We start from the raw sequence: 25,053 nt of genomic DNA, 5'->3' as shown, positions 1-25,053 counted from the left end.
CTCCCGGGAAGATATATGGTTAGTAATGTTAATGGGACCAGAAGATACAGAGTTAATGAGCTGCATTCATATGACAGAGAGAGACAGAAAGGGCGAGAGAGATAGAGACGGAGAAACACAGAGAGAGAGAGAAAGAGAGCTTGTGTGGTTTATATATTAAATCATTTTATAATTTTGTCAGAAACCCATTCAAGGTTTTGTAACTTTGGTAAAGGAGGCTTTGAAGTTACGTTCAGGTTCTAACAATGGCTCAAAGTTTCTGTGAGATCAGAAGAAGGGGAGAGAGAGCATGTGAAAGAAAAACAAAGTGAGGATGAAGAGACAGGAAGAGAGACGGTGTGTGAAGGTGTGGCTGATGAACATCATGTATCAAAAGAGTTTAAAAACATCAGTAGAACAACAGGATACTGAACACACACACACACACACACACACACACACAGCTCTGGTATTTGCATCTGACGTTCTCTCTTTAAAGAACGATGCTGTCAGACGGATATTTACACATTCCAGACATGAGCACAGAACAGAAGGTCATTCCTCCAAATACCCCCTGTGGTTTGCAGAAAAGTAGCAGAGAAGAAGAGCAGTATCACCAGTCTACTAGACAGTTTGAGCAATGGCCGTGCCAGAAGGAAAGAACTCATGATGGGGACTAACTGCAGTGAAACAGAACAGACAGGACAGCCAATTAAAAACAACATAAACTCTCAGAAGCACAAACATGTTTGTGACTTCAGTTTGAAGAGACACAGTTGCTCGAGTGGTTTTTAATGTCTGTGACCCAGTTTCTGAGGTCAGAGGGAGTCTTCCTTATTCATGACACAACTCATCATTTATTAGAGTGGTTCACACGCAATCAGATGCCTTTCAGACTGACACAGAAAGCACTTCAATCTGAATCATTTTTTGAACACATGAATGTGGTGTTAAAATGCAGGCAGCACAGTGGAATGGTTCATGTTTAATTTGACTTTTTTATGTGTATTATCGGGCTGCACGGTGGTGCAGTGGTTAGCGCTGTCGCCTCACAGCTAGAAGATTCTTAGTTCAAAAGCCCCTATAGGCGGCCTTCCTGTGTGGAGTTTGTATGTTCTCCCCGTGCATGCGTGGGTTCCCTCCGGCTTCCTCCCACAGTCTAAAGACATGCTTGTTAGGATCACTGGCGACTGTAAAATTGCCCGTAGGTGCAAATGTGAGCGTGAAAGGTTGTCTGTCTCTGTGTGTCAGCTCTGTGATTGACTGGCGATCAGGCCAGGTGTGACCCCGCCACTCGCCGAATGACAGCTGGGATAGGCTCCAGTTCCTGACCCTGAACAGGATCAGCGGAATAGATGATGGATGGATATGTATTTTCATGGTAAATGGACAACTCTTACATGATGCTTTTATAGTCTTCCAACAACTCGAAGTGCTTTACACAGGCTGCCGTCTACCCTCCTAACACACATGCTCATACACTTCAATCATTTTAGCTTTACATACCAAAAAGTTTGTTTCTTAATTGGCTGAATGACGCACCACTAACTCTTACATCTTGGTGTTGGTGGCATTAAAAGGACAGGACAAGACTTAAAAACTCTTATTCAACTTTATTCACTTTTTGCAATGATGCATCTATCAAGGGGATAAAAGGATCATTTAGTGCTCAGGCTCACTGCTTTAATTTCAGCATGTTGCAAAGAATACAATTAATGAAAGAGTGAAGAAGTGCTAAATGGGAAATAATGAAATGATTCAATTATGACCTATTGTGATGAAAACAAATCTTTCTGTCTGTATTTACTGTGTGTTAACTAAGGAGGATGTTTTATTGTATTTTGCTTTATCTGAAGGCATTTTTTACTCCGCCATGATAATAAGGAAATCAACAAATACAATGAGTCATAAAATTCACGTTTCCTCATCTCTCTTTGAACTTTGACCCCAGATGCCTCCATGACTGAGTTCTTAAAGACGTTTCAGTTGTTACAGTTGGACTGAGTGATGAGAAAATACAGGAAGAACAATCAATGGTAGAAAAATAATCTTAGTTCTAAGCCTGTTGTTTGTAAAGTACAGGTTTTATCACTGAACTACACGCTACATCTACTTTCATAGATAATTAACACTACACTTTAAAATCCTGCATGAACAGAAGAGTGGAAACAAACAAAACCAAGCAAATCCAGATGAATCCGTTTGAGTGTCTCCGGTCAGCTCAGTTGTACAAGGTCTGGTAGAGCCACTGGAACAGAAAACATTCACTTTAATGACTGTGAACATACTGCATGTTCACCTTTTTCACCAAACATATTATAGTCACGTTCTCTCTTCTCTTGTCACTAAATCAGGTAAAAAGAGTCAGTGCTGTTGTTCAGGTATCTGTGTTCCCACCTGTTCGTAGCTGATGGTCACAGTTCCCGCCCCCACCATGTCAAACGCATGAAACTTGTCTGCAGAAAAAAACAAAAAAAGTGAACAAGTGAGAAATAATTGAACTGTGACGGCTGATAACTACTGTTCAGAAGTTCAGTGTGTCAAGATGTCTCGCATTAGTTTCAGTTTTCTGCTCTAACACCAGAATATGTCCGGGAATCTCCACGGAGGTTGAATCACTCTCACACTAAACCAACACTGTTTTATCAGTGTCCCAGGTACGTTTGCATCTTAAAGAGAATTACGTGGATGTCTAATCAGTGTTGAGGGTTACTATAGTTAATTGTGGAAATACATTCCTCAGAAAATGTGAAAACACAAAAAAATGCATCTTTGTCCATAATATCGTCTGCACCCATTTTTCTGGCGGCCATATTTGCAGTTCCTGGCTTTGCTTTGTAGCTGGTTTTCAATACAAGCGAAGGGGGGAGACTACAAATCTATGCTGAATGAGTCTGTAGTTCTTCCGCGCCACCAACTATGTCAAATGATGGTGCTGGTGCCGGCAGAACAACAGATTTTCAGAGAACAACGGCAACAACTGCAAGTGTTTTTCAATCCCTAAACATGAGCTACTGTGGGATTTTCCTTGTGCTAAAGGATTGTTATTGTTTTCTTTAAAAAATCAGCTACAATCCCGTAGCTACAGATATCAAGCCTTGTTTCTGGCTGTTTTAAGTTTGTGTGACGGTTGCTTTTCTTCTGATGATCTGCAGTAGATCCAGGCTCTTGATGACAGCAGCGTTGTTGTTTCCACCGCAGTACGGTGCAGAAACACATTCTGATATAAGCATTAATGGCGTTCTCTAATAAACTAAAAATAAACAAAGCCGTGATCTTTCCGGACAGATAACTTTTTAAATATTCCTGCTTCCTCTCCATCCTGTCCTCTCTTTTCTTATTCTTCTCATATCTGCGCACATCTTTTTCCACACCGTCCCTGTCACCTCACTCATCCCTCTACCCTCTGTTTCTCCTCCTCTCTCTCTCCTCACATCCTCTTTTTTACCCTGTAGACGTGTGATGAATTCAGCGTGTTATTGTTTCTAATTTGTCGCATTCAGCTCCTCTGCATTTTTAAAAATCTTATCACAATGTGCCCTTGTCTTTTTTCCTAACCAGTCCCCCTCCCCATCTCCCATTCCTCTCGCTTACGGATCATGCTCTCCATTTTCATCAGCAGGTACAGGAAGCCGGTGTAGCAGATGGTCATGTTGGGCTCTGTGTATCTCAGTCCGACCAGCTTCATCACCATTTTATCCACCTTGATGCCTGGAGGAGAGACAGACAAACCCATGTCAGAGAGTCAGAAGGAGCAGTGAGGTGTCCAACTGCACACGTGTATATGAGGGACACGGTCACTAATCAGAGTGAATATAGAGAGCTCCATCTTTGTGAATGAACCACAGCATGTTAATGAGCAGAGAGGACGAAGTCAGACGGTGGTTTGGCTCCCTCTGCTGGTCAGATAAGATTTCATGACAGATGTGAAACTTAAACTCTAACATCAGAAGCATTTACATAAGTTACACATAATAACCTGCCTGGTGCAGCTGAGAAATTAAAGCAGAATCAGAGTATTTATTGAAGTGACTGTGTGTCTTCACTCTTACCTGCTGCCTTCAGAGCAGGGGCGACCTCCGGATACTCGAGGCGGTGACTTTTGCTTTTATCAAACACCAGGAAAATATCCTGAGGGAAGAAAACACCAAATACTGAATGCATGAATACGTCTGTCTTATGATGAAACTCTGCTGTGACAGTTTAAAGCTACATAATCAAAAAATAAGAAAATAATGCTCTATAATGGATGTTTTTTTGTAGTGTTACGCCCCTGAGGTCTCTTCTTGTCTGTCTCTGCTGTGGTGCCTGTGTGTGTGATGGGCTGCAAGTGAGCTTAGCTGATGGGCTGAGTGACTGATTGATTGTGTGTGTGAGTGTGTTGGTTCTGAGTAACTGATTGGTTACAGGCTCCAAGCTCGTGGTTCAAGGCCGGCCTCCCCCAGCTCCTGCGGACTCTCCTCTCTCCACGTCCACCCGGACTGCCAGCCAAAAAGACTGTTGTTTAAAGCGTGATAGATCTGCTTACTGCTATAACAGACCAGGTTTGGTCCGGTGGGTAAATGGACTGTACTTATATAGCGCTTTTCTAGTCTTTGCGATCACTCAAAGCTGTTTTACACTACATGTCACATTCACCCATTCACACACCCATTTATACACTGATGGCAGAGGCTGCTACGTAAAGTGCCCAACTGTCAATCAGATATCACATTCATACCTGTTGGCTATGCCACCGGGAGCAATTTGGGGTTCAGTGTCTTGCCCAAGGACACTTTGACATGTAGCCTGATGGAGCTGGGGATCGAACCCCCGACCTTCCGATTGAAAGACGACCGACTCTACCAGCATTTATGTTTAGCCTTTCACTCCTGTCTTTGGTCTGGGGTTAGGTTAGTGATTTGTGTTTTCGTTTCTCTTATTTGAGCAGGTAAGTTAAGGTTGGCAAACTTTAGTTTCCTTTTGTTTATTATTTTGCTGTTAGCCCACCCTGAAGTTAAAAAATGTTCATAAACCTTGTAACAGGCTGCAAGTTCTTTGTTGGGTAAGAGGGGAGTCTCATGTCTTCATGTTGGGCCAGGGTTTCCCCTTGGCTGGGTTGTAACAGTAGATTATGATTTTGACTTTAATAAACACATTTGTTATTAAAAACAGAGAATGACATAAATAGTTTCTTTTAATGATTTGTGGTGATCTTTGTAGCAACATAAGAGTGAAGCATGGAGGGATTTTATTCAGTGTGATGAGTTTAAGCTCATGTCGTAACAAACCCAGCAGTGTATTTACATCTGCACACAGGCCGCTCTTTGCATGCAGCCTCAAATCTAACCATTAGGTCAAAAGTCATGAGTTGTTCTTGTTAGTGTAATGTTGTTGATAAGCTCACCGTCCACCTCCTGATCTTGTCCCACAGCTCCTGAAACTCCTGCCAGCTGAGCTGAGCGTTGCCGCGGGTCTGAAAACACCGAGGTCAAGGAGAAAAGGCTCATCAGAGAGCACTCTGAAGGACACATGAGTCCCTCATTAGGTGCATCTGTAGCTGAAAACTATTGCAGACTTATACAGCAGTCCTGTAACAGAATCTACCTTCATGACAGTTCCAATGTTCAGTTTTAGAAGCTGTTGTAGAGACAATTTGGACAATTTGAACTCTAATGCAGAGCAACATTTCTTTTATCATGCAAGTTTTCTCATTCTTGTTCTCTATGAATTTGTTGAAAACTGTGAATGTAAGTAAAAGGGACTGTGTCAGAGCCTGGATAGCGGCACCCCCGTCCGACTGTTTCCCAGCCTCCAATCGCGTCCTCCCGATTTCAGCTTTCAAAGCCAATCGTGTCGCGGGGATTTCAGAATTTTCATCTTTCCCAACCAATGGCGCTCAGGGGATTTCAGCTTTCTAGCTCCCGCCCCCCTCCCTGCTCTCAGCCAATCTTAGCCACGCAAGTCCAACTTTCTGCGGGGAACCGGATGCGGCGGCAAACTCAAACTCGAAGCGGAATTTCAGCTCTCAATCTCAAGGTAAATGGCATCAATACAACTATTGTCATCCATATATTATTATATTGATCGTTCGCGCCATTGTGGTTAGCGTCTTTGTGTCAAATCCAGTTGTCGGTATAAAAAAAAAAAAGACCGACAGTCGTCTTGGTTAACACGGTCAATGTCTTCATTCACTACAATGATTATTGTTGTCAGCGTTAGAGACGTGTAAGTTATGTTTGTATTGTATTTTGTCGTGTTACATCGTCATGCATCCTGTATCTCCGCACGTCGTTGTCGTATCATCTCGATACTAACGTTGTTGAGGCCATTTCGGCTAAGTTATTTATATATAGAATATAACATTGCCCTATTTCATGAGCTTATTGATTATTTATTAACATCTTGTGGAGGGAGGGGTCAGTTACTAAAAAAGAATGGGGAGTTTTGCTGTGTGGTAGGCTAAATAACAATTTCACAGTAACAGTGTTTTGTTTACAGTATGACCTTATAACTTATATATACTTCTAATGAAACTTGAATTATTACACACAACATGACCCTTACTGACCCTTACTTTTACCTCTTGTACCCTTCGTTTATGTATTTTTGCCCTATATTCCATGCTTAATCGCTATGTTTTATTAGTAGTTGTGAATAAGTTAATTCCACATATCTATACTATATTAACATTGACTTTGTTCTGTCTTATCTTACCTTATGATGGTAGCATTATGTGTTAAGATGGTGGGATTTGATAGTGTACATTTTTTCTCCTCTTTGGCCACAGATGGCTTCAACACAACAAAAACACAGGACTATGGGTGATGATGAATGGATGTGACGCCTGCGGAGGTTTGCTGCCACAGGTGTTTGGCCGTCCGATGCAGGAAACAGGCCTGCTCCCCGCCAGAAGAAGTGGCATGACCTCTATCAGAAGGTAGAGTTGTATAAAGCAATTAGCATACAGTTATAAATGATGAAGCTAAATGTTTTTAAAAAGACACTTGCTTATTTGTTGTCATGAAATATTACAGATTGAGGAATGCCCAATGCAGCTGAGGGGGCAGGCAACTCTGTTCAGGGGCCCACAGACATGTGACTGTGGTTTCCATACTAAGAAGGTATTTGTAAACTAATATCAAATTGTCATGTGCAGATTGTTGATGTTGTGTTCTTTATACTAATGTTTCTGCTTCTCTTTAGCCTCCCAAGAAAGTGTAGCCACCGAAGAAAGCGGCCACAGACCATCTACTGTCAGACCCATGCAGGGATGCCACTGGAGCAGTGGCTGGAAGACATTTAGTGGAAAAGGGCAGACATTTGTATTTTATTCTTTTTTTTTTGGTATTGTATTTATTCACTATTGTGTTCTTTGCACTACTGGAGTCATTTGATTAATAATTTTTGGCATAATTTTTCTTATTTATTTTGTTGTGTTCAATTAATTGTCGTTCTATAATGTTGTGTGTGTGTGTGTGGAGATGGGGTGCGTGAAAGAGAGGGTTTGGGGGGTGGGACGTCTTTGTTTTCACTGTGTTTTCTATTTATAATAAATATGTGGTTTGTTTCTACAACAATTCTTTCATTTGACTTATTTAAATCTCAGTGTAAAACCAGGAGTCAAACCAGGTTTTGCTTTTTGCCCCACCATGCATGATAACACAATACAGTACCATAATATTGTGACTATAAAATTACCCTTTCTTAGATGGAAAGGAGACAATAAAAGCTAATATTTTCAATTCATTAGTTCGGAATAATGTCTTATAACTTATACAGTTCTTTGAATTAATGTCAATAAAACTATAAAACTAAAAACTGAGGTGAAATGAAAATCACACTATCACTTTCCTGCACATCATGAATGCATAATAAAATACAGAATGACAAATAGTATTGATTTCACTAAATCTGAATACTAATAAGTGTTTTCTTATCGCATATAACTCATTTAACTTGTTTCACTTATTTAATCTAAACAATCCAAAGCACTTTGGGTGAAATTTGTGTTGATCCAGGCAGGGATTGAACCTGCGACCTTTGGATCCATAATTCCTATTCATAGAAACTACAAATATTCAACATTTGGGTGATTTCTGGAATTATTATAAAAAATTATGAGCTGGAGGGGCTTTTCACATGCAGAAGAGCCATTAAGAGTCCTCATTTTCTCTCCTTTTCTCTCTTTTTTTCTCTTTTTCCTCTCTTTTCCCTCTTTTTCTTCCTTCCCCCTTCTTCCCCTTCTTTCCTCTTTCTTTACCCCCCCATACAAACTATTGTTCCCCAGTTTTAGCTCAGTTGGTAGAGCATCAGACTTTTAATCTGAGGGTCCAGGGTTCAAGTCCCTGTTCAGGCGGGAGAAGTTTTAAGCTTCCTTCATAGCATGTAGAAGAAGTGAACTCTAACAAGCTGCTAAAGTTCAATCTCTGTATCCTGTTCCTGACTGTGCCGCGACCTTCAGTCACAAACACACTCAAAGAACAACTACACAGAAGCAATGCTCCCTGAGCAGCAGCCTGACACACCCACCCTGCAAGAAGGAGCGCTACCGCAGGTCCTTCATACCCATTGCTGTCAGACTCTATAACGACTCATTATAGTGTAATAACTGTACTGTAACTATCACCCATCATTCATATTATAATTATAAATACTTCTAATATTGCTTTTGTTACATACATAGTTCATAAATGCAGTGCAATAATTTCTGCCACACTGTGCAATGTTACTGCAATATTTGTATCTCATTCTCTCATCTCCTTTGATGCCACCTGCACTTTTTGTCTATTCTTATTACTTGAGAATTTATTTAATCTGCCTTTTTGTGAGCTGCTGTAACAAGTGAATTCCCCCCGTGGGGATCAAGCTTATCTTATCTTATCTTAATCCCCACAACTCTAGTACAGAAGACAGTACTTCTCCCTCACACTTGGATGATATCACATCAAAAAAACAACAAAACAAAGACAATTGGTGTGAAATGCATTCGATACAACATAAGGTGCTACATAGTGGTACATACTACAGAACCAATCAGTGGCTGATTCTCCAGTTGTAGCTGTCTTCTTTGAGTTCTTTAAAACATCTATCGCCTGAACAGGGACTTGAACCCTGGACCCTCAGATTAAAAGTCTGATGCTCTACCGACTGAGCTATCCAGGCTCTGAGGTGGCAGAAAGTCAGTGTCAGTCATGAAGGTATTTATATTTATTAAACCTATGAATATTTAAACAGCAACGTAAACATGACAGCAACATTTCTTTCTTTTTGTGTGTGTTCACTCTTTAAGGATACATCCATGAGGACCACCAAGCTCTTGCAGTGCTCCAGAGACAAGTACTTCTCACTGCCGGCCAACACTGAGCACAAAAAGTGAGACCATCAGTGAACGTTTCAACATCGTATTAAAGTAAAACAGGAACTTTACACTCATGTTGAATTCTGACCTTGTTGTTAAAGTGTAAATAAAGCACGAGGCGAGGTGGGTTTTCTTATTCGGGGTCTAGTTTGAGTCCTGCTGTAGCTCTTACGAAAGCTAATCAGTATCATGAATATATGTATTGTTATGTTGATTAACCTCTAATACCCTCCTTCACTCCTTCAGTTGAGCAGGCTGTGCCCTCGGGTGTTAAACCCTGAACTGTCTACCAACATGTCACGTGGGCTCTACAGCAGGATGTAACGCTGAGGTGTTAACAAACATCTCACAACATATTGGATTTCCTTCAGATGGAGATGTCATTGTGTCAGCTGTCATTTAGTCATCATTTAATCCTCATCCTCTAGAACATGCGTCATACAGCAAAAGGCAAACTGGTTTTAAGAGGCAGATTTACCTGAGCCGAGCACTTAGATCAAATCAAAACAGATGACTGATTGCAGCAAAGCAAACGGGTTCTCATCGACATTTTCAAGATGCCTGTGGTGTAACATGATTCTCACAGAGGTGTCACAAACGTGATACTAAAATCAACAATGGCAAGACCCACAAATACATTTACTGTTTTTTGTTGCTCCTGTGTAAATCCCTCTGTCCCAAGGGTCCTATGCTCCCAGTTAAGAGCTATGTTTACAGTTTAAACTGAACAAAGGTACATGGACGCTTTAACTGAGTAAAAACTGTGCAGTCACTGTGGGGGTGTGAAACTGTGACTGCAAATTTGAGGGTGTAGGTTTTGTGGAGAATAAAACTATTACCTGTATGATTGAAACACATTGACCCAGGAAAACCTGCACTAAACATTTGACAAACTTTGCAGAGAGCATGGAGCCCTTTAATGCATCACGTAAGGAGCTGGGAAACATGGAACCCTGGGAAAATTAGATGCACCCTCCTCAGGTATGACTCATTATTTTTTTTTCACCTAATCACTTCTGTTGATAAAACACAAGACTGAACAAGTGTATCAATCTGCCCACGAAAGCAGAGAAACATCACTGACCTCCTCCCCGGATGGCCTCAGTCAGCAGTCTGTGGAGGTACAGTGGTTTGCAAACCCCTTTCTGTTGGCACAGACACAACACAACACATGTTACAACCACAGACATTCTTCTACATGCATCAGTATTCAGAGCACAGGCATGGCCCCTGACAGCTTGTGGTTTAAACCAGTAACTTCACATGACTTTGGGTATTTGAATCAACCTGCTAAGAGCAGCAGCAGGGCCAAGTTTAACACACCAGAGCAGCTCTGAGGAGAAGACATTTTCATCTAATCTGGGTGGAAATAAAAGTGTTTCTGCTGAGGCAAACATCCTTACAGGGCGTTACACTTCTAACCAATTAGCAGATATTATTTCACCTAGCTATGCTCTGGATGTGCAGCAGCTGTGTGCAGGTAAATCTCACCTTGCAATGCTTTTCAAACAGATGTTTGAGAGTGTCACTTGAAGGAAGAGCAGCCTGATGAGGAAACGGAGCCTGCAAGAAAAAAACCCCCACAGCCTGAGTTCTTCTGTCACACACATGACAAATCAACCCTGTTTATGCATCTAGCTCTTGTGCTAATTTGGGGACAATCTTTGTGTGCACAGATTAACATTTAAACTCAAAATGTGAGTACTGTAATGTCAGCTTAAGTCTAGCAACATTATGGGGCTTCTTTTTTAATTCAGTTGACAGTTGAAAACAACATTTATCCATTCATTATAAACCCAGTGCATGCTGAGGCCTATCCCAGAAGTGGGTGCACCCACTCATGTTAAGCAATCTGACATCAATGTTGCGTAACAATACAGTGGTTGCTGTCTGAAGGAATTTCCCCTCTTCTTCTCTGAAGTCTCAGATTTTATACTGTACTTTAGAGTTCATATTGTCTTTCAAGCTTTGGTGCATTCAGAGCCTGGATAGCTCAGTCGGTAGAGCATCAGACTTTTAATCTGAGGGTCCAGGGTTCAAGTCCCTGTTCAGGCGGGAGAAGTTTTAAAACGCTTGAATGCAGACAAAAAAAGAATCCAGCTTCTTCATCCATGATGTGTCCTTATTCTATACCACTTGCTATACGTTGCACAGTTCACACATGAATAGTGTGGTGAAATCTACTGTCAACTACAAGGCTGGTGCATTGAAAGTGGCAGTGTCAGTCGCTTGGCCACTGATGTCAATTCCACCCATCAATGTTGGTTAGCGTCAGTAAACCTCAGTGTCAGCATGTTTTTTCTGCAGTTTCTGTGTGCTCTAACAACTTTAATATGTTACTTGCTCTGACAGGAACCCTCAAGCATTGCTTTGGAAGTAGATTTCCCCTGAAGAGCAGCCAGACTTCACTGACACTCTCTCACATGGTCACTTGTACTACTTCCAACATTGATGAATTTAGTTTGAGTATACTTCAAGAGTTAAATAATCATTATCATTTTATAACAATTAGTCATCCATTTTGTATTTTGTGGTATAACTTTTCTCCTACCTCTGTTACTGAAGTGATTCGGAGCAGTGCTGGTCTGTCAGCTGGACTGGATGACAAGCATGAAAACACATTAGAATCATCATATTTCCTAAGCTTTGACATCAATGGAAACAGTTCTGTTTTTATGCTGGAAATGGAACGCTTTTTATGTTCATCTTCTTCAGTAACAGTTATCTCTTCTGATCTGCAGGAGTGTGCATTTAATAAGGTCCTGAATATTGATTGAAGTGACTCTATAATACAGCACATACCTCATGTTATTGTACTCATTCATTCCTGTCAGGATGAGATGTAATTGCCTGATGGGTCTGTTTCTCACTTCCTGTCCCAGCTCCAGCAGCATGAAAACAACAACTGAACTCTTGCTTTGTTCGAAATAAGATACTAAATACTACATACTACATACTATATACTACATACTACATACTACATACTATACACTACATACTGCATGCTGCATACTACATACTGCATACTACATACTACATACTATACACTACATACTGCATACTGCATACTACATACTGCATACTACATACTACATACTATATACTGCATACTATATACTACATACTGCATACTGCATACTACATACTGCATACTGCATACTACATACTATATACTATATACTGCATACTGCATACTGCATACTACATACTATATACTGCATACTGCATACTGCATACTACATACTATATACTGTATACTACAGACTATATACTACATACTGCATACTGCATACTATATACTGCATACTGCATACTGCATACTACATACTGCATACTGCATACTGCATACTACATACTATATACTATATACTGCATACTGCATACTACATACTGCATACTGCATACTACATACTATATACTGCATACTGCGTACTGCATACTACATACTATATACTGCATACTACAGACTACATACTACATACTGCATACTGCATACTATATACTGCATACTGCATACTGCATACTGCATACTACATACTACATACTATATACTACATACTATACTACACTTGCATATTGCATTCAGCAGTAGTATGTAGTATGGAGAAGCTTTTCAAATGTATTTTGCAGTATGCTATGCCGGGCGCCAGCTTCCAGGTTTTGGAAAGCGGAAGTAAACAATAACGTCGCTTCTTTAGCTAAAGCGCCCCGTGCTGCTGGAATGCTGCTGCTGTCCGTCATTTCAACAGCCGCTGTGATGTTCCAGCGCTTTGCATTGTGGGATACAGTAGGCCAGGTAGACTGGTCCAATGCATACTGTATCCAGGTATTTTTGGCATACTGCACATATTGCTTTTGTTTGTATACTACATACTACATTTCGGCCAATCAGAACGTACTGCTAGTATAGTATGGCATTTCGAACACAGCATCTGTCTTGAAACAGATTGATCCGGGACTCACGTTGCATCATTGCCCTGCTCGGTCAGCACCCGGAGGAGGAATTCTCCCTGCTGGTCTGGCTCAAAGGTGGAAGGGATGATGATGTAATAACCTGGTGGGAGGGACCCGCGAAGAACCACCTCCCGATGTGGAGAGTATGAGGAGCTGGAGTGGACTGGGCGAAGCCTATTTAAATCCTCAGGCGACAGGTAGCTATTCGTACCATGGGTCTGGAGAAAAAGCAAACGTACATAATAATGTATAAACACTGACAGCACAAACCACTGATCCCCTGTGTTCAAGGTTTCACTTGAGCTTCAAACCTCAATTAGACCGCGAAAGGGTCAACAGATCAATCTGAGGGGTTGGGAGAAGATGAATCGACGAGGTATGAAAGAATATTTCTTTTGACTTTTTGAGGTAACACAATGGAGAGTGAGCCTATGGCCCACTGATGAAAGCCTTTGCATTTGCAGTACATAGTATTATTATGGAGCGGTTGTCTATGGTGACTTGGTGAACAAATCACAAGCGGCACCCAGTTAGTGACGCATTTTCCATCAGCCAGCAGTGGTTGGTGTGCCAGAGAGGGTAGGCGGAGCTAAGCGGCTGCTTTTCCGGTCTCTGCTGTGTTGTGAGTAACAGTAATCTACCATGGCTGACAACAAACAAAGAAAAGGTTGATGACAACAGGTAGCAGCCAACCGTGGACGTCACACATGCAACACTGTCTGGATGTCTGGAAAGTGTGCTCCCGCAATTACTGTTTATCGCCACATGTGCTGCCAAAGAGAACAAAACTGAGATCTTCGAGATTACAACTTTAAATAAATATAATAAATAATAGTATATTTAATTGTGGGTTAGAAGTAATGAGTAGCACAAAATGGAAACACTAAAGTTATGTACAAGTAGATCAAAATTTATCTTGCACACAGTTCTTAAGGAAATGTACTTATGTTACTTTCCCCTTTGAGTGTGAGTGTGTGTGTGTGTGTGTGTGTACCTGGTATATGTGCAGGGCCATGGACAGGTCAATGCCCCTGCGTCTCTGGTGTTTCTGCATCAGAGCCAAAACAAAGGAGCACTCCTTCTTGTTGTCATCGCCACTGTCCACCTCCGACAGGGTGAAGAAGAATTGAGGGTTCTGCCAGAATCTTCCTGGAAACACACACAAGAAACCCGTACTACAATTAGTACTATAATTGTCTTATACAGCTTTCCTCAGTCTTTAACCCTAAACTGAACACATGAATATGAATGTAAACATGTACTATCCTTTTAAAATGGTAAATGAACTGCTCTTATTTAGCGCTTTGCTAGTCTTCCGATCACTCAAAGCGCTGTTATACTTGATGTCACATTCACCCTTTCACACAACGATGACAAAACAATAAGTGCTTATCGCCAAGTTGGGGTTCAGCGTCTCACACAAGGATATGCCCACATGTGACTGCAGAGGTCAGGGATCGAACCACCAACCTCCCTATTGAGAGACGTTCGACTCTGCCACTGATGCACAGCCACACCAACACCAACCTTTATCGACGTCCAATTGGACAACTCTGTGGTATCATCTGCAACCAGAGGATCACCTGCAGCATCTCTACCTGTCTGCTTGTATCTTGAATGATTGTCCTCTCTGTAGCTTACATTCGTTTTGATGTTAGATGTTTCTTTACAAAGTGCTCTGCCAAATGGTCAGCTGGGTTGTTGCTCTGTGTTCTAATCGACAACAACTAGATCAATAAGAGACTTTGTCTGAGAACATTTGCCAGGAAGTTACGCCAAACCGGACCACACCTACACACACACACACACACACACACACAGACAGGCAGACAGGCACACAGGTATGCAGCGTGTGTTACAACAATCTGTTCTCTGGTGCTGTTATGTAAGACTGCACAAATAAACGTGTCTGAACTTGGTGTGAGTAGATGAAGATGCAGAACGGATCACTAACAGACACGAAGAGGATTTCTGACTCCAGCATCTTCAACTTAATCTCTGCGGTGAAGACAAGGTGTGATACAAGCAGACACATGCAGACCTGACATTTAAATGAAGGCAGAAAGTGATGAGCGCTGTGGCGTGACTGAACAAAAAAGGGATAATAAAAACTGATTACAAATCAAACATCAATTTTTAAAGTGTTAATCTGAGAAGGACGCCTTAACAATCGCGCACTACTCAACACCCTGCTGCTCTCTCTTTCTGACAGAATCACTTCCCACTCTGAGTGATTCATTACTTGTGTTGGACATCGCTCTGCTCTCGTTTCTCTCACTGAGCTGCTGTGAACTCAAGTTCCTTCTGTCTAACTTCCTGCTGATGTTTACTAGCAAAAGCCTCACAGAGAAAAGATCATTGCTGTAAGAAACAGCTGTTGAGTCGTGGGGATTAACAGTAAAATGTTCAAGTGGGTCTAAATAAGAGAAAAGTCTCTTCTGTTAAATAGTCGTCACAGTTCGAGAGTTTATGGTACAATTTCATGTCATCATGTTTCTTACCCTTTTGATGAGAACCTCCTGCTGAGACGTGCGGCACCCAGTTCCCATGATGCACTGTGCATGACCATGGAAGCACTGTGGAGCCTGGTCTGCTCAGAGCATCGGGCAGGTGACACACCTCTATAGTCTCAAAGTTCTGTTGGAAGTCCGACACTGACATCCTGATGAAGACAGAACCGGGTGAGTTGACTAACAAGCCTGAATATGTGGTTTGACCTTTCTTTAGTTTACACTGAAAAATCAGACTAATCTTTAAACTCTTGACATATTTCTTTTTAAATAATTGGAAACTTTCTGAACTCTCTGAATCGACTTTAATGATTATTAAACTGACAATGTCGAAGATTTTAGTTTCCTTCTCTTGGGCACACCCTAATGATGATATTCGGCAACTGCGGGAGGACACTTTGTCACGGTTGTAACTCTGGATTTCCCTCGCTGACGGTCGCTTTCCTTTGCCTTCATCTGTGCGTTGAATTTGTTTCTTTTTCACTTGTTTTTGAAGTTGTATCTGTAGTCATCGATCTTCAGCCATAGTAGATTATTGTTTACTCGCAACAACAACACAGAATCCGGAAATGCGTCCGCTTAGCTCCGCCTACCCTCTCTGGCAGACCAACCACTGCTGTCTGATGGAAAACTAACTGGGCGCTGCTTGGGATGTTTTCTGCAAATGTCACCACAGACACCCAGTCCTTAATAATGCTATATACTGCAAATGCTTTCATCAGAGGGCCATGGGCTCAATCGGCCTTGTGTTACCTCATTCGGCGATAGAGAGTGAATTAACAGACATTTATTTAAATGAAAATCTTTGAGATTATTACTTTAAGAACTGTTAGCAGAGTGAGCAGTTGTTGCAGCAGCTGTGGTCATGTTGCTTTGTGTTGCTGTCACAATGGTATGCTGCATACATTTGTCTTGTTTTGAGAGATGAGAATAAAAAGTGTGTGTGCATGCGCTGACTTGTTTGCCTCCTGGTTCGTCTGCCTCTTTTCTATCATGTTTGCAGAAGGTGGACATTCAGAGTCAGCAGTGATGTAAGACATAGAGAGGCCCCTAAACGCACCATGAAACAACTCACCAGAACTCCCCGTCCTCCTTGTCGACTCTGTCCAGTCTTCTCTGCTCCTCATCGCTCACCCCTTTCCACTCTGGACTGGATCCAGAGAGACATGAAGACAGAGACAGAGAGAGGCACAGAGGGGAGACGTTTAAAGTTGAGTGGGCCATAGGCTCAATCACCATCTTGTTACCTCATTCAGGGATAGATGGTAACTTAACAGACTTTTATTTACATGAAAATCTTCAAGATTATTACTTTAGTTGTGTGGTTGTTGACAAATGTGTTGTTCTCATGATTAAACACATTTAAATTTTCATTTTCATATTAAATTTCACTTTAAAGAGAAGAGGCGAGAAACATGCAGGCAGACAGATGCAAAACCACACACACAAACAATTTTAGACAAAATCCATTAATGCTGCACATAGACATCTGGCTTTCTTCAGGAAGGAGTGTACAAACCTTTTCAGGTCACTCCAGGGCCCCTCCCACTCCGCTTCGCCCCAGGGGTTGAGGAGTCTCACCAAAATCGTCTTGCCCTGTGACGTCTGCACCTGGAAGAGGAGGGACAAAACAGACAGAAATATGAGGGGAGGTTAGAAAGGGTTCCCCTCTTACTGAAATGCACATATGCATCTTTTATTGCAGCCTAACTTCTGCAAAGTATGAAAGTTAATATGCATCTTGTTTGGGGACAGTTACCCTCTCGACTGCAGTCAGGGAGTAGGCATGTCTAAACATGATCCCGAATTCATTCTTTTTTTCCAAAGGACCCTGGAGGGAGAAAACATCCACCCACAGTCAGGACACAAGGAAAACGGCTACATGACTCATCACCAATACGTAAACCTTCCATGGGAACATGTTTGCTTCTGTAATCCCAGCAGGTCCAGTGATTAAATTTGATCACATACATCTATTTCTCCACCTTTCACGTGACCTGAAACCTCCCCAGTGTACCTTGCAGTTCGCACAGTTGATGAGTGCTCCTCTATCCAGCAGCTGTCTGAGGAAGGATGGCAGGACGTCTACCTCAATGTCAGAGGATTTAAGAACCTCAGTCACCCCACCGGTCATATCCACCATGGCCTCATGAGGGAAGCCCAGTTCTAGAGCTTTGTAGCCACCTTTCAACCTGGGACCAAACACAGAAAGAAAAGCATCTCAGGGAAACACACAGAAGAACATTTGTATTTAAGGATTTTCAGTCTATTTGAGTTTTGAGATTTTGCCCTCAATTTCCAGTTCAGTGAAGGTTAAAGATGTTTTGCCATTGCATCAGATTAAGATACCACACACACATACACACACACATACACACACACACACACACACACACACACACACACACACACACACACACTCACGCGCGCGCTCACTCACTTTGCATAGGCCTTTTCCAGCAGGGAGCTCCAAAACTCGTGTTCCACTGGGGAGCTGAGGTAAATCAGATCTTTGCCCTTAGTCGGCAACAAGTCGTCTATCCTCACCTCCTCCCACTTACCATACTGCCAGAACTACACAGAGAGAAAGAGACGGGAGGGTGGGTTGTGTTTTGTTACATCAAGTTTTTTAATCTGCCATCATGCAGAACGTTGCTAAGCCTCGTCACACGATGGCTGTTTAAACTTTGGCTTCTAGAAATTTGCATTTTTTGGGCTGCACAGACAGCCTGTGTTAGGCAGCATTCAAGAATTTACCCTGAAGACGAAGCAGCCGTTGTATCCTTTCTCGAAGCTCTGATTCAGAGGCACGACGTTCTCGAGGAGGGAACGATGAACAGAGAGAGACGCGATGGCAGAAAGTAACCAGCAGTCACCTAAAGAGAACAAGGTCAGGTTATCACGAGGGCGCATCCTTTAAAACCTGAGTTTAAGTCTGAGCTGTTCAAACGCTCTGCTTCTATTTCAAAGGTTCCTTTATGGACAGCCCTCTTTTATGACTGAATTTGCGCCCTCTTTAGCCCTCAGTTTCCCATAATTCATTGTGTACCGGCCAGCTGATTGATTGTGCTTGCAGTCAAAAAGAATTACATGACCACATTGGATTCAACAGATAAATCACAGGTCAGTACAAAGGAAGTGGACCACAGAAAGCTGTTCTACAGGATGCAAATAATGGAAGCAACAACTGTTTGCTCTCGTTAGCTGTCTGAAAAATCAAACACAGGATGTTTGTGGTCTGTGAAGCCGCTGGATCGTTGTGTTAGTCGGAGCAGGTTCAACCTGGTCCTCGGGGCCCTTATAAGGACCCAGATTGGTGTGCTGAAGCATTCAAAGTATCAGCCCCCTGTTCTGGAAGTAACTATACAAAATATAGTTCAGACCATGGCTGTATGAAGAGAGCAGCATAGCATGTGGTCTGACAGCTTTTCTGTGAATGAAGCAGGTTGTCAGGTTGAGAAGCAGTCAGTAGCAGTTCATCAGCAGGTCTGTCACAGATGGTTTAGCCTGTTCAGAGTCGTGTTTTGTTGCTTAGACTCTCAGCCTGATATAATCCCACTTTGTGTCATAATGCTGTCTGTCATTACACAGTTAAAGTTGTGTAATGTGTAAGGGTTTGTCTGACTCCTGTACACACACAGTGTATGAAATGTTTGTCCGTGCAAGGCAAGGCAAACGTATTTATAGAGCACCATTCAGACATGATGCAATTCAAAGTGCTTTATACACTTAATAACAGAGCATTGAGAACATTAAAAGAAATGTGACACTTCAAATCAATACATAAAATCAAAATTACATTAAAGAATCAAGTAAAACTTAGATACCAAGTTCTGGAGTGCAGCAGTACAAAAACTAAATATATTCACATTACAACCACTTCAGCAGCATCGAGTCTTTGAAGGTGTAACTGATTTTCAGACAATTGTCTCAGCTTGGTCAACTTTGTTTCTTTTCAGGTGTTGAGATGTTCTCAAGGGTATTGAGCGATTACTGATGATTACAGATCTTTCTTTCCCGACGGACACAGACTCACAGACTGGTCTTGGACTCTATAAACTAACTCACCCCAGAATGTCTTCCCAAGGATCAAGGCTCACAATTTGCTCCATCTGTGTCGGGTGCAGACCTGAGCTGCCCCGGAAGCTCCCCCACAGGATGCTGTGATGGAGAGATCCACACACACTCTTTGTTCCCTCAACACTCATGTATGTATTATTACTGGTTTAATTATGAAACATGATTTCAAAATATCAGCTGGAAGGTGTGCATTAAAGCAATGATTATTGATTAGGCTAAAAGAATCAAGTAATAAATTAAAATCTGAAATCAATTAAAAGTAAATAAATAAGGAAATTAAAAGAATTGAGTGAGATTAAATAAGAAGTTTTGGGACTGCAGCAGTAAATAAAAGCGTTTTAAAAGAGGAAACTGATGGAGAAAGTACTCTGGTCTGTTTAAGCATCTATCAGACAAAAACCTTTGAGCTTAAAGGTAAAATTTTTTTACTGAAGTGTCTGGTGGGAAAATCTTTCCTTGTGCTGAGTAATAATGTATTATGTAACAGTGGCACAGTAGTCTTGTACTTACTAAGCTCTCCCTGGCGGACATCCAGGCGTGTTGCTCCATCTACTATAAACTGAGGTGACCGACAGAGCTCCTGGAAAAAACAGGGAGTTTAACGATAAGTTAAAAAACAAAGAGGAGGAGGAGAAAGAATAAAAAAAGAGGAGAGAGAAACAAATGAGTGAAGGGTTGGAGAAGCAAACATTCAGATGATAACACATCAAACAGAATTAAGCTTGTCTGAACCGTGCCAAAGGGAGTGACAGTAAATTCATATAGATCCACCATCACAGAGATATGCCATGAACTTGGCACCACAGCTGTTCTTTGAAGGCGTGTTCACAAGAGTGTTGCCAGATGTACAACAACATTATCTTCATATATGTATTGCTCCAAAAACACCCAGATAATGATGATCTGTTATAAGAGTAACTTTTAGTTTTTAGCACCATAAGCTACCTCGCTGAAAATGTTACAACCTTTCAGGGCTGTTGGATCAAGTCAGACTGCATCTGAACTTAACTGTTTGACCTGAGCAGCCGTGTCGTCACTGAGCTCACAGCACACTTTAGTGCAGACTGAGGTCCTGCATGTAGCTCAGGCTGCAAGGAAGCAAATCGTTGTTATATCCTGTTTTAAAAAACATGTATTTACGAGCTGAATCAGGAGGTGTAACAAAAGTGAAAGTCAGAGTCGCAGCTGTGAAAGGACAGACTACAACAACTGTCACTGTAGATAAGATATCAGCAGATAACAGGTTCAGGCTCTTTGCTGCATGACTGCTCGGTAATAAACTGACTGAATTTATGTTTTACACATGTTGAAATAACGTCTGCATGAGGAAGAAAACTTTAATCAACAAACTACGGAGTTTACAAAGTCACACCTGCAGCTGTGTTTCACTTTGTCAGGGCAACATGAAAGAGAAGCAATAAATCATGTCATATTTCATGAAGGACATTGTTTCTGTACAGCGTGTAATATATTCTGTCTGTATAAGTGAGAGTGAAAGTTAACTGTTTGCTAAATAAGCAGCTGGAGTTGTGCCTCAGTCAGTTCCCTGTCTAAGTGTGTTCCTCGCTGAGTGTGTCTTTGTTTTGACCTCAGTGTGTCAAAGAAGCGTCACAACGACAGAGCGGCAGGTGATGAATCTGTTTCATGCCTGTCGAGGACACTGTTCTAGACTGTAAGTCAGAAAGCTTTGCTTTGCTACCTTGATTCTTTTTCAACACTACACTATTTATTGTAGTTTTGTTGTTTCATTTTGCACCTTTTTATGTCGAGACAGGTATTTGGTAAAACCTGTTACAATGCAAGCACAGCAGTCTGAACAGGTAAGCTAAGGATAAACGCTTGAATTAGTTGGCTGAACATCTTAAAAACACAATTGATAAAGCTATTCTAATATTATTTGTAGTATTTTTAGTACTTGTTTGCTTTATTCAGTTTATTCTACGTTCATAAAACAGGACGATATACGTGAGTGTGTGGAGAAGCATCTGAAGGCAAAGTTGAACTCGCATATTAAACATTGTCTGCTAAGTTAACAAAGTGTATTTGAGCTTTAATTGATGATCGCTGATCTCAGCTCTTGGTTGTAAGAACAGATGAGGTCTGTGGTGCCCTCGAGCTTCATCCTGTCTCAACAGTTTAATAAGAATTCAAACACGCCTCCTCAAACAACCACAACTGACATTTGGAGTCTTGACAGTACAAACAAACTTTTTGACGCTAAGGAGATAATTGGCTTCGGTTTGGTGACAGAAGAGATTAAATTCTCATGAATTCTTGTTTGCTTTTTTCATTTAAAGCTCCTGTGAGGAACTTTCTGTTTGTGTTGATTTTGGCGCCCCCTGTGGACAAAGCCGTACCTCTGAAAAACTCCTCACAGGAACTTTAAAGACGATTTATTTGGCCTTTCATGGCTTATTTGAGAGAGAGGATTGACCGGGGTGGCCGCACCGAGGACTGTGGCCTCTGTACACGGGACACACGGGACACACGATTAACCCGCTGAGCTAAACTGGCTCTCTATCAAAAATCAAAATCCTTGTTTCTTTATTGAGTTTATTTTTATCAGTTAAATACAAATGATAGAGAGGACAGTGGATAGTGTTGGAAACGGGGGATGACACGCAGCAAAGGCCCGAGGGTGGGAGTCCTGTGGCCTCATATGGGGCACCAATTTAACTGCTCAGCTAAACCGGCACTCCAGGTTTCCAGTTTCAATGCAAAAAATATATCTGTGTACATCTGCACTTTACTGGATTGTTTTATGAGACTAATTAATGAGGTAAAGAAAGTAAAACATTGAGAGGTAAAGAGGTATCAGTCCAAAGGTTCTGCAATAAATCCCACCTTTAGGGTGTTGCCCACAAAGGCTCTGCTTGCAAAGGCTGACTGACACTGACTGACGGGTTTATTTCAATAATATAATAATATTTCCACTGTATTGTTAATGATCGATAAAGATGTTCGGGGGCATGATTTATTGATTTATTTTCTTTCTTCTCACCGAACTTCATACATCGTACAGAATACATTATATGACTAATTGTTACTGCTCGCAGCAGCATCGACCACAACAGTGGACAGTTGAGCTGCCGAGAGGCAATAAGACGATGTTAAAGATCAAGAGCTCGTCTAACAACAGCCTTCATGAATGTAAGTTTGACCTTGTATATTGACAACTATAGAGAGGACCCAGTTCTTCTTCATGTGGAGACGCCTTCTTCTCATATGTTAAATATTGACTCAACAAAGGGTCTTTATTAATACAGGAACAGGTTTTATCTCATCCTGACCGCGTCCTGCCCGGCCTGAGTGCGTTAGAGGAAAAGGATCTGTTTACCAAGAGTAAACTTGGCTGACATCACTGACACAAGTTCCCTCTCTCTCTTTACTGACCCGCAGGCCTTTGTTTGTGTGCATAATATATTATATCACATCTTAGTGTGCTGTCTTTGAAACACACCCATCTGCTGTCATGTACTGAAACATCACAATCCAAGGGGCAAACACGGAGGCAGCATGCCTGGTAAATACACGAGTGCACAAACAGCAGGTTCACACCTGGCAGGAAGCTCAAACCTGTAATTATAAAGTGATGTCATGTCAGAAGAGTGAATCTGACCTTTAGAGGCTGTTCTGTCAGCGCTGTACTCGCTCTATTTAACTTTGAAAACCTGTTTTTACATTTGATGCAAGGCTTTCTGAATCAGTGCACAGCAGACTGTGATGTTCGTGTTATGGTGTAATCAGGACTTTACTTCTAATCAATAATGTTACTAAAGTTAGGTAATCAAATGGTTGTCAAACAGAATTTGTTGAGTAAAAAGGGTAGGCATAATAAGTCCTAGCTTCAGCCTTCAACTTTTGGGTTGGTTTATCCCCAAATGTATTTATGTGTAATGTTTACATAACTCCTGTGGTTCTTTTTAAAGGGGAGAGCTGTCGTTAATGCTGACTGAAATAAATAAATACATAAAAATGAATAAAAATTAAAGACAAACGATGATTCAGAGCATTTTGCTTCTCTTCAATTCGTAAGATATTCTTTAAAGTAAACCATCTCCACTTGCTGAGTCATTGTTCATATTTTGCTACTAGGAAGATGAAGAAACACGTGATGTGACACACTCGTAAATGTTTGTCATAAGTGAAGGGAAAAGTGCTTGTTGGGCATTTCATTTCTGTGTATGAAATGTGTAATATTACTGTAGTATTATATTGTTGTATTAGCGTGTAAGGCAAGCTAAGGCAAATCATCCTTGACCCACAGTTGTTCATATTTCATAAGCGGACAGTAACATTTATTTGGACACGTGCAGACTGCAAAGAACCAACAATCATAGCTGTCAAAGACACGTAGAGGAGAAACCCCCACATGTTAGAGCAGAAGTACAGAGTAGGCTATATACAATGGAATTATTCATAGTATAAGTACCTCTAAATGGTGCTAAATTGCAGTACTTGTGTAAATATAATAAAACTTTGCAATACCGTCCAAAGTTTGTCTGAACTTCACGCGGACAACAAACTCTGTTTACAAGTTAATACGTCAACGTGTCTCTCGGTTGATACATGCTAATAACCGCCTACACTGACATTGCACATGTGTTGCTATTCCTTTTTTACAGCTTGAATAAAGTGTAACTTGTTGTTACTCTCTTAGCAGCACGACACGGGAGGTCTTTAAAGTTGACTTTACCTGAGGTCGCCTCCACTTGACCCCGGGCTCCATCTCCTTCTGCCCCCGGGGAAAGTGATAGTCAACGAAGAGTCCGTCCCAGCCGATCGTGTTGACTTCCCCGGTCTCCGGAGGCATGAACCCGATATCAGCCCGCCAGCGCTGGGACTGAGAGCCGAGCAGCTCGTCGTCTGAGCTGCACAAGGACACATCCTCGTCAAGCCAAGGGAGCGAGCCTTCAGACGACGTGCTCTCAGACTTTTCCATCTTACACCTGATGTGTGCAAAACGACTGTGCTTTCTGTGCAGAACTTCCGCCTTGTCTGTCTTACTTTCACCTGAACTGATAATATTTATGCAGAAGCCCCGCCCGCTGTAAAGGTGCACTCAAGGATGCTCACCTGAGCGGAGGGTGTGGGTGGTTCGTGCTGCTCTTGATGTCAAGTGGGTTCGTTAGTTCCCTCGTGCTCCTGCAGGGATTTCTCAGTCCATGTCACTCAGGCACACCCAGATGT

At 41.7% G+C, this 25,053-nt stretch overlaps 1 protein-coding gene and 3 non-coding genes across 4 annotated transcripts; 2 read left to right on the top strand and 2 right to left on the bottom strand.

Moving 5' to 3' along the window:
• Nucleotides 1-1,585: 1,585 nt before the first annotated feature.
• Nucleotides 1,586-24,848, bottom strand: LOC138596678 (calpain-9). Its single transcript, XM_069667971.1, has 20 exons — nucleotides 24,560-24,848; nucleotides 20,374-20,443; nucleotides 18,541-18,659; nucleotides 18,224-18,357; nucleotides 17,801-17,975; nucleotides 17,543-17,614; nucleotides 17,303-17,394; nucleotides 16,859-16,933; nucleotides 15,775-15,935; nucleotides 14,268-14,422; nucleotides 13,283-13,491; nucleotides 11,871-11,916; nucleotides 10,811-10,882; nucleotides 10,404-10,464; nucleotides 9,256-9,320; nucleotides 5,366-5,434; nucleotides 4,032-4,110; nucleotides 3,574-3,690; nucleotides 2,377-2,435; nucleotides 1,586-2,227 (listed from the first exon to the last, which is right to left on the bottom strand). Exons 1-20 carry the CDS (start codon nucleotides 24,803-24,805, stop codon nucleotides 2,201-2,203), a joined length of 2,103 nt encoding a protein of 700 aa, XP_069524072.1. The 5' UTR covers nucleotides 24,806-24,848; the 3' UTR covers nucleotides 1,586-2,200.
• On the top strand, nucleotides 8,244-8,320 carry trnak-uuu (transfer RNA lysine (anticodon UUU)). Its single transcript has one exon. It is a non-coding gene; the product is annotated as a tRNA-Lys (tRNA).
• On the bottom strand, nucleotides 9,051-9,123 carry trnak-uuu (transfer RNA lysine (anticodon UUU)). The gene has a single exon. It is a non-coding gene; the product is annotated as a tRNA-Lys (tRNA).
• Nucleotides 11,302-11,374, top strand: trnak-uuu (transfer RNA lysine (anticodon UUU)). Its single transcript has one exon. It is a non-coding gene; the product is annotated as a tRNA-Lys (tRNA).
• Nucleotides 24,849-25,053: the final 205 nt, after the last annotated feature.

Source organism: Semicossyphus pulcher, unplaced genomic scaffold (assembly GCF_022749685.1).
Source record: "Semicossyphus pulcher isolate SPU_LCO1_2020_fin unplaced genomic scaffold, fSemPul1.0.p SCAF_19, whole genome shotgun sequence".
Classification (NCBI taxonomy): domain Eukaryota; kingdom Metazoa; phylum Chordata; class Actinopteri; order Labriformes; family Labridae; genus Semicossyphus; species Semicossyphus pulcher.
The sequence above is the reverse complement of the archived record's forward strand: the minus strand, read 5'-3'. Positions and strand labels throughout refer to the sequence as shown.

Coding starts and splice junctions, on each gene's coding strand:
- LOC138596678 (XM_069667971.1), bottom strand. CDS start 24,805: ATGGAAAAGTCTGAGAGCACGTCGTCTGAAGGCTCGCTCCCTTGGCTT. Junction 18,358..18,540: donor ACGGCTGCTTCGTCTTCAGG/GTAAATTCTTGA, acceptor CTCTCTGTGTAG/TTCTGGCAGTATGGTAAGTG. Junction 9,321..10,403: donor TGAGGCCATCCGGGGAGGAG/GTCAGTGATGTT, acceptor TTTTGTGCTCAG/TGTTGGCCGGCAGTGAGAAG.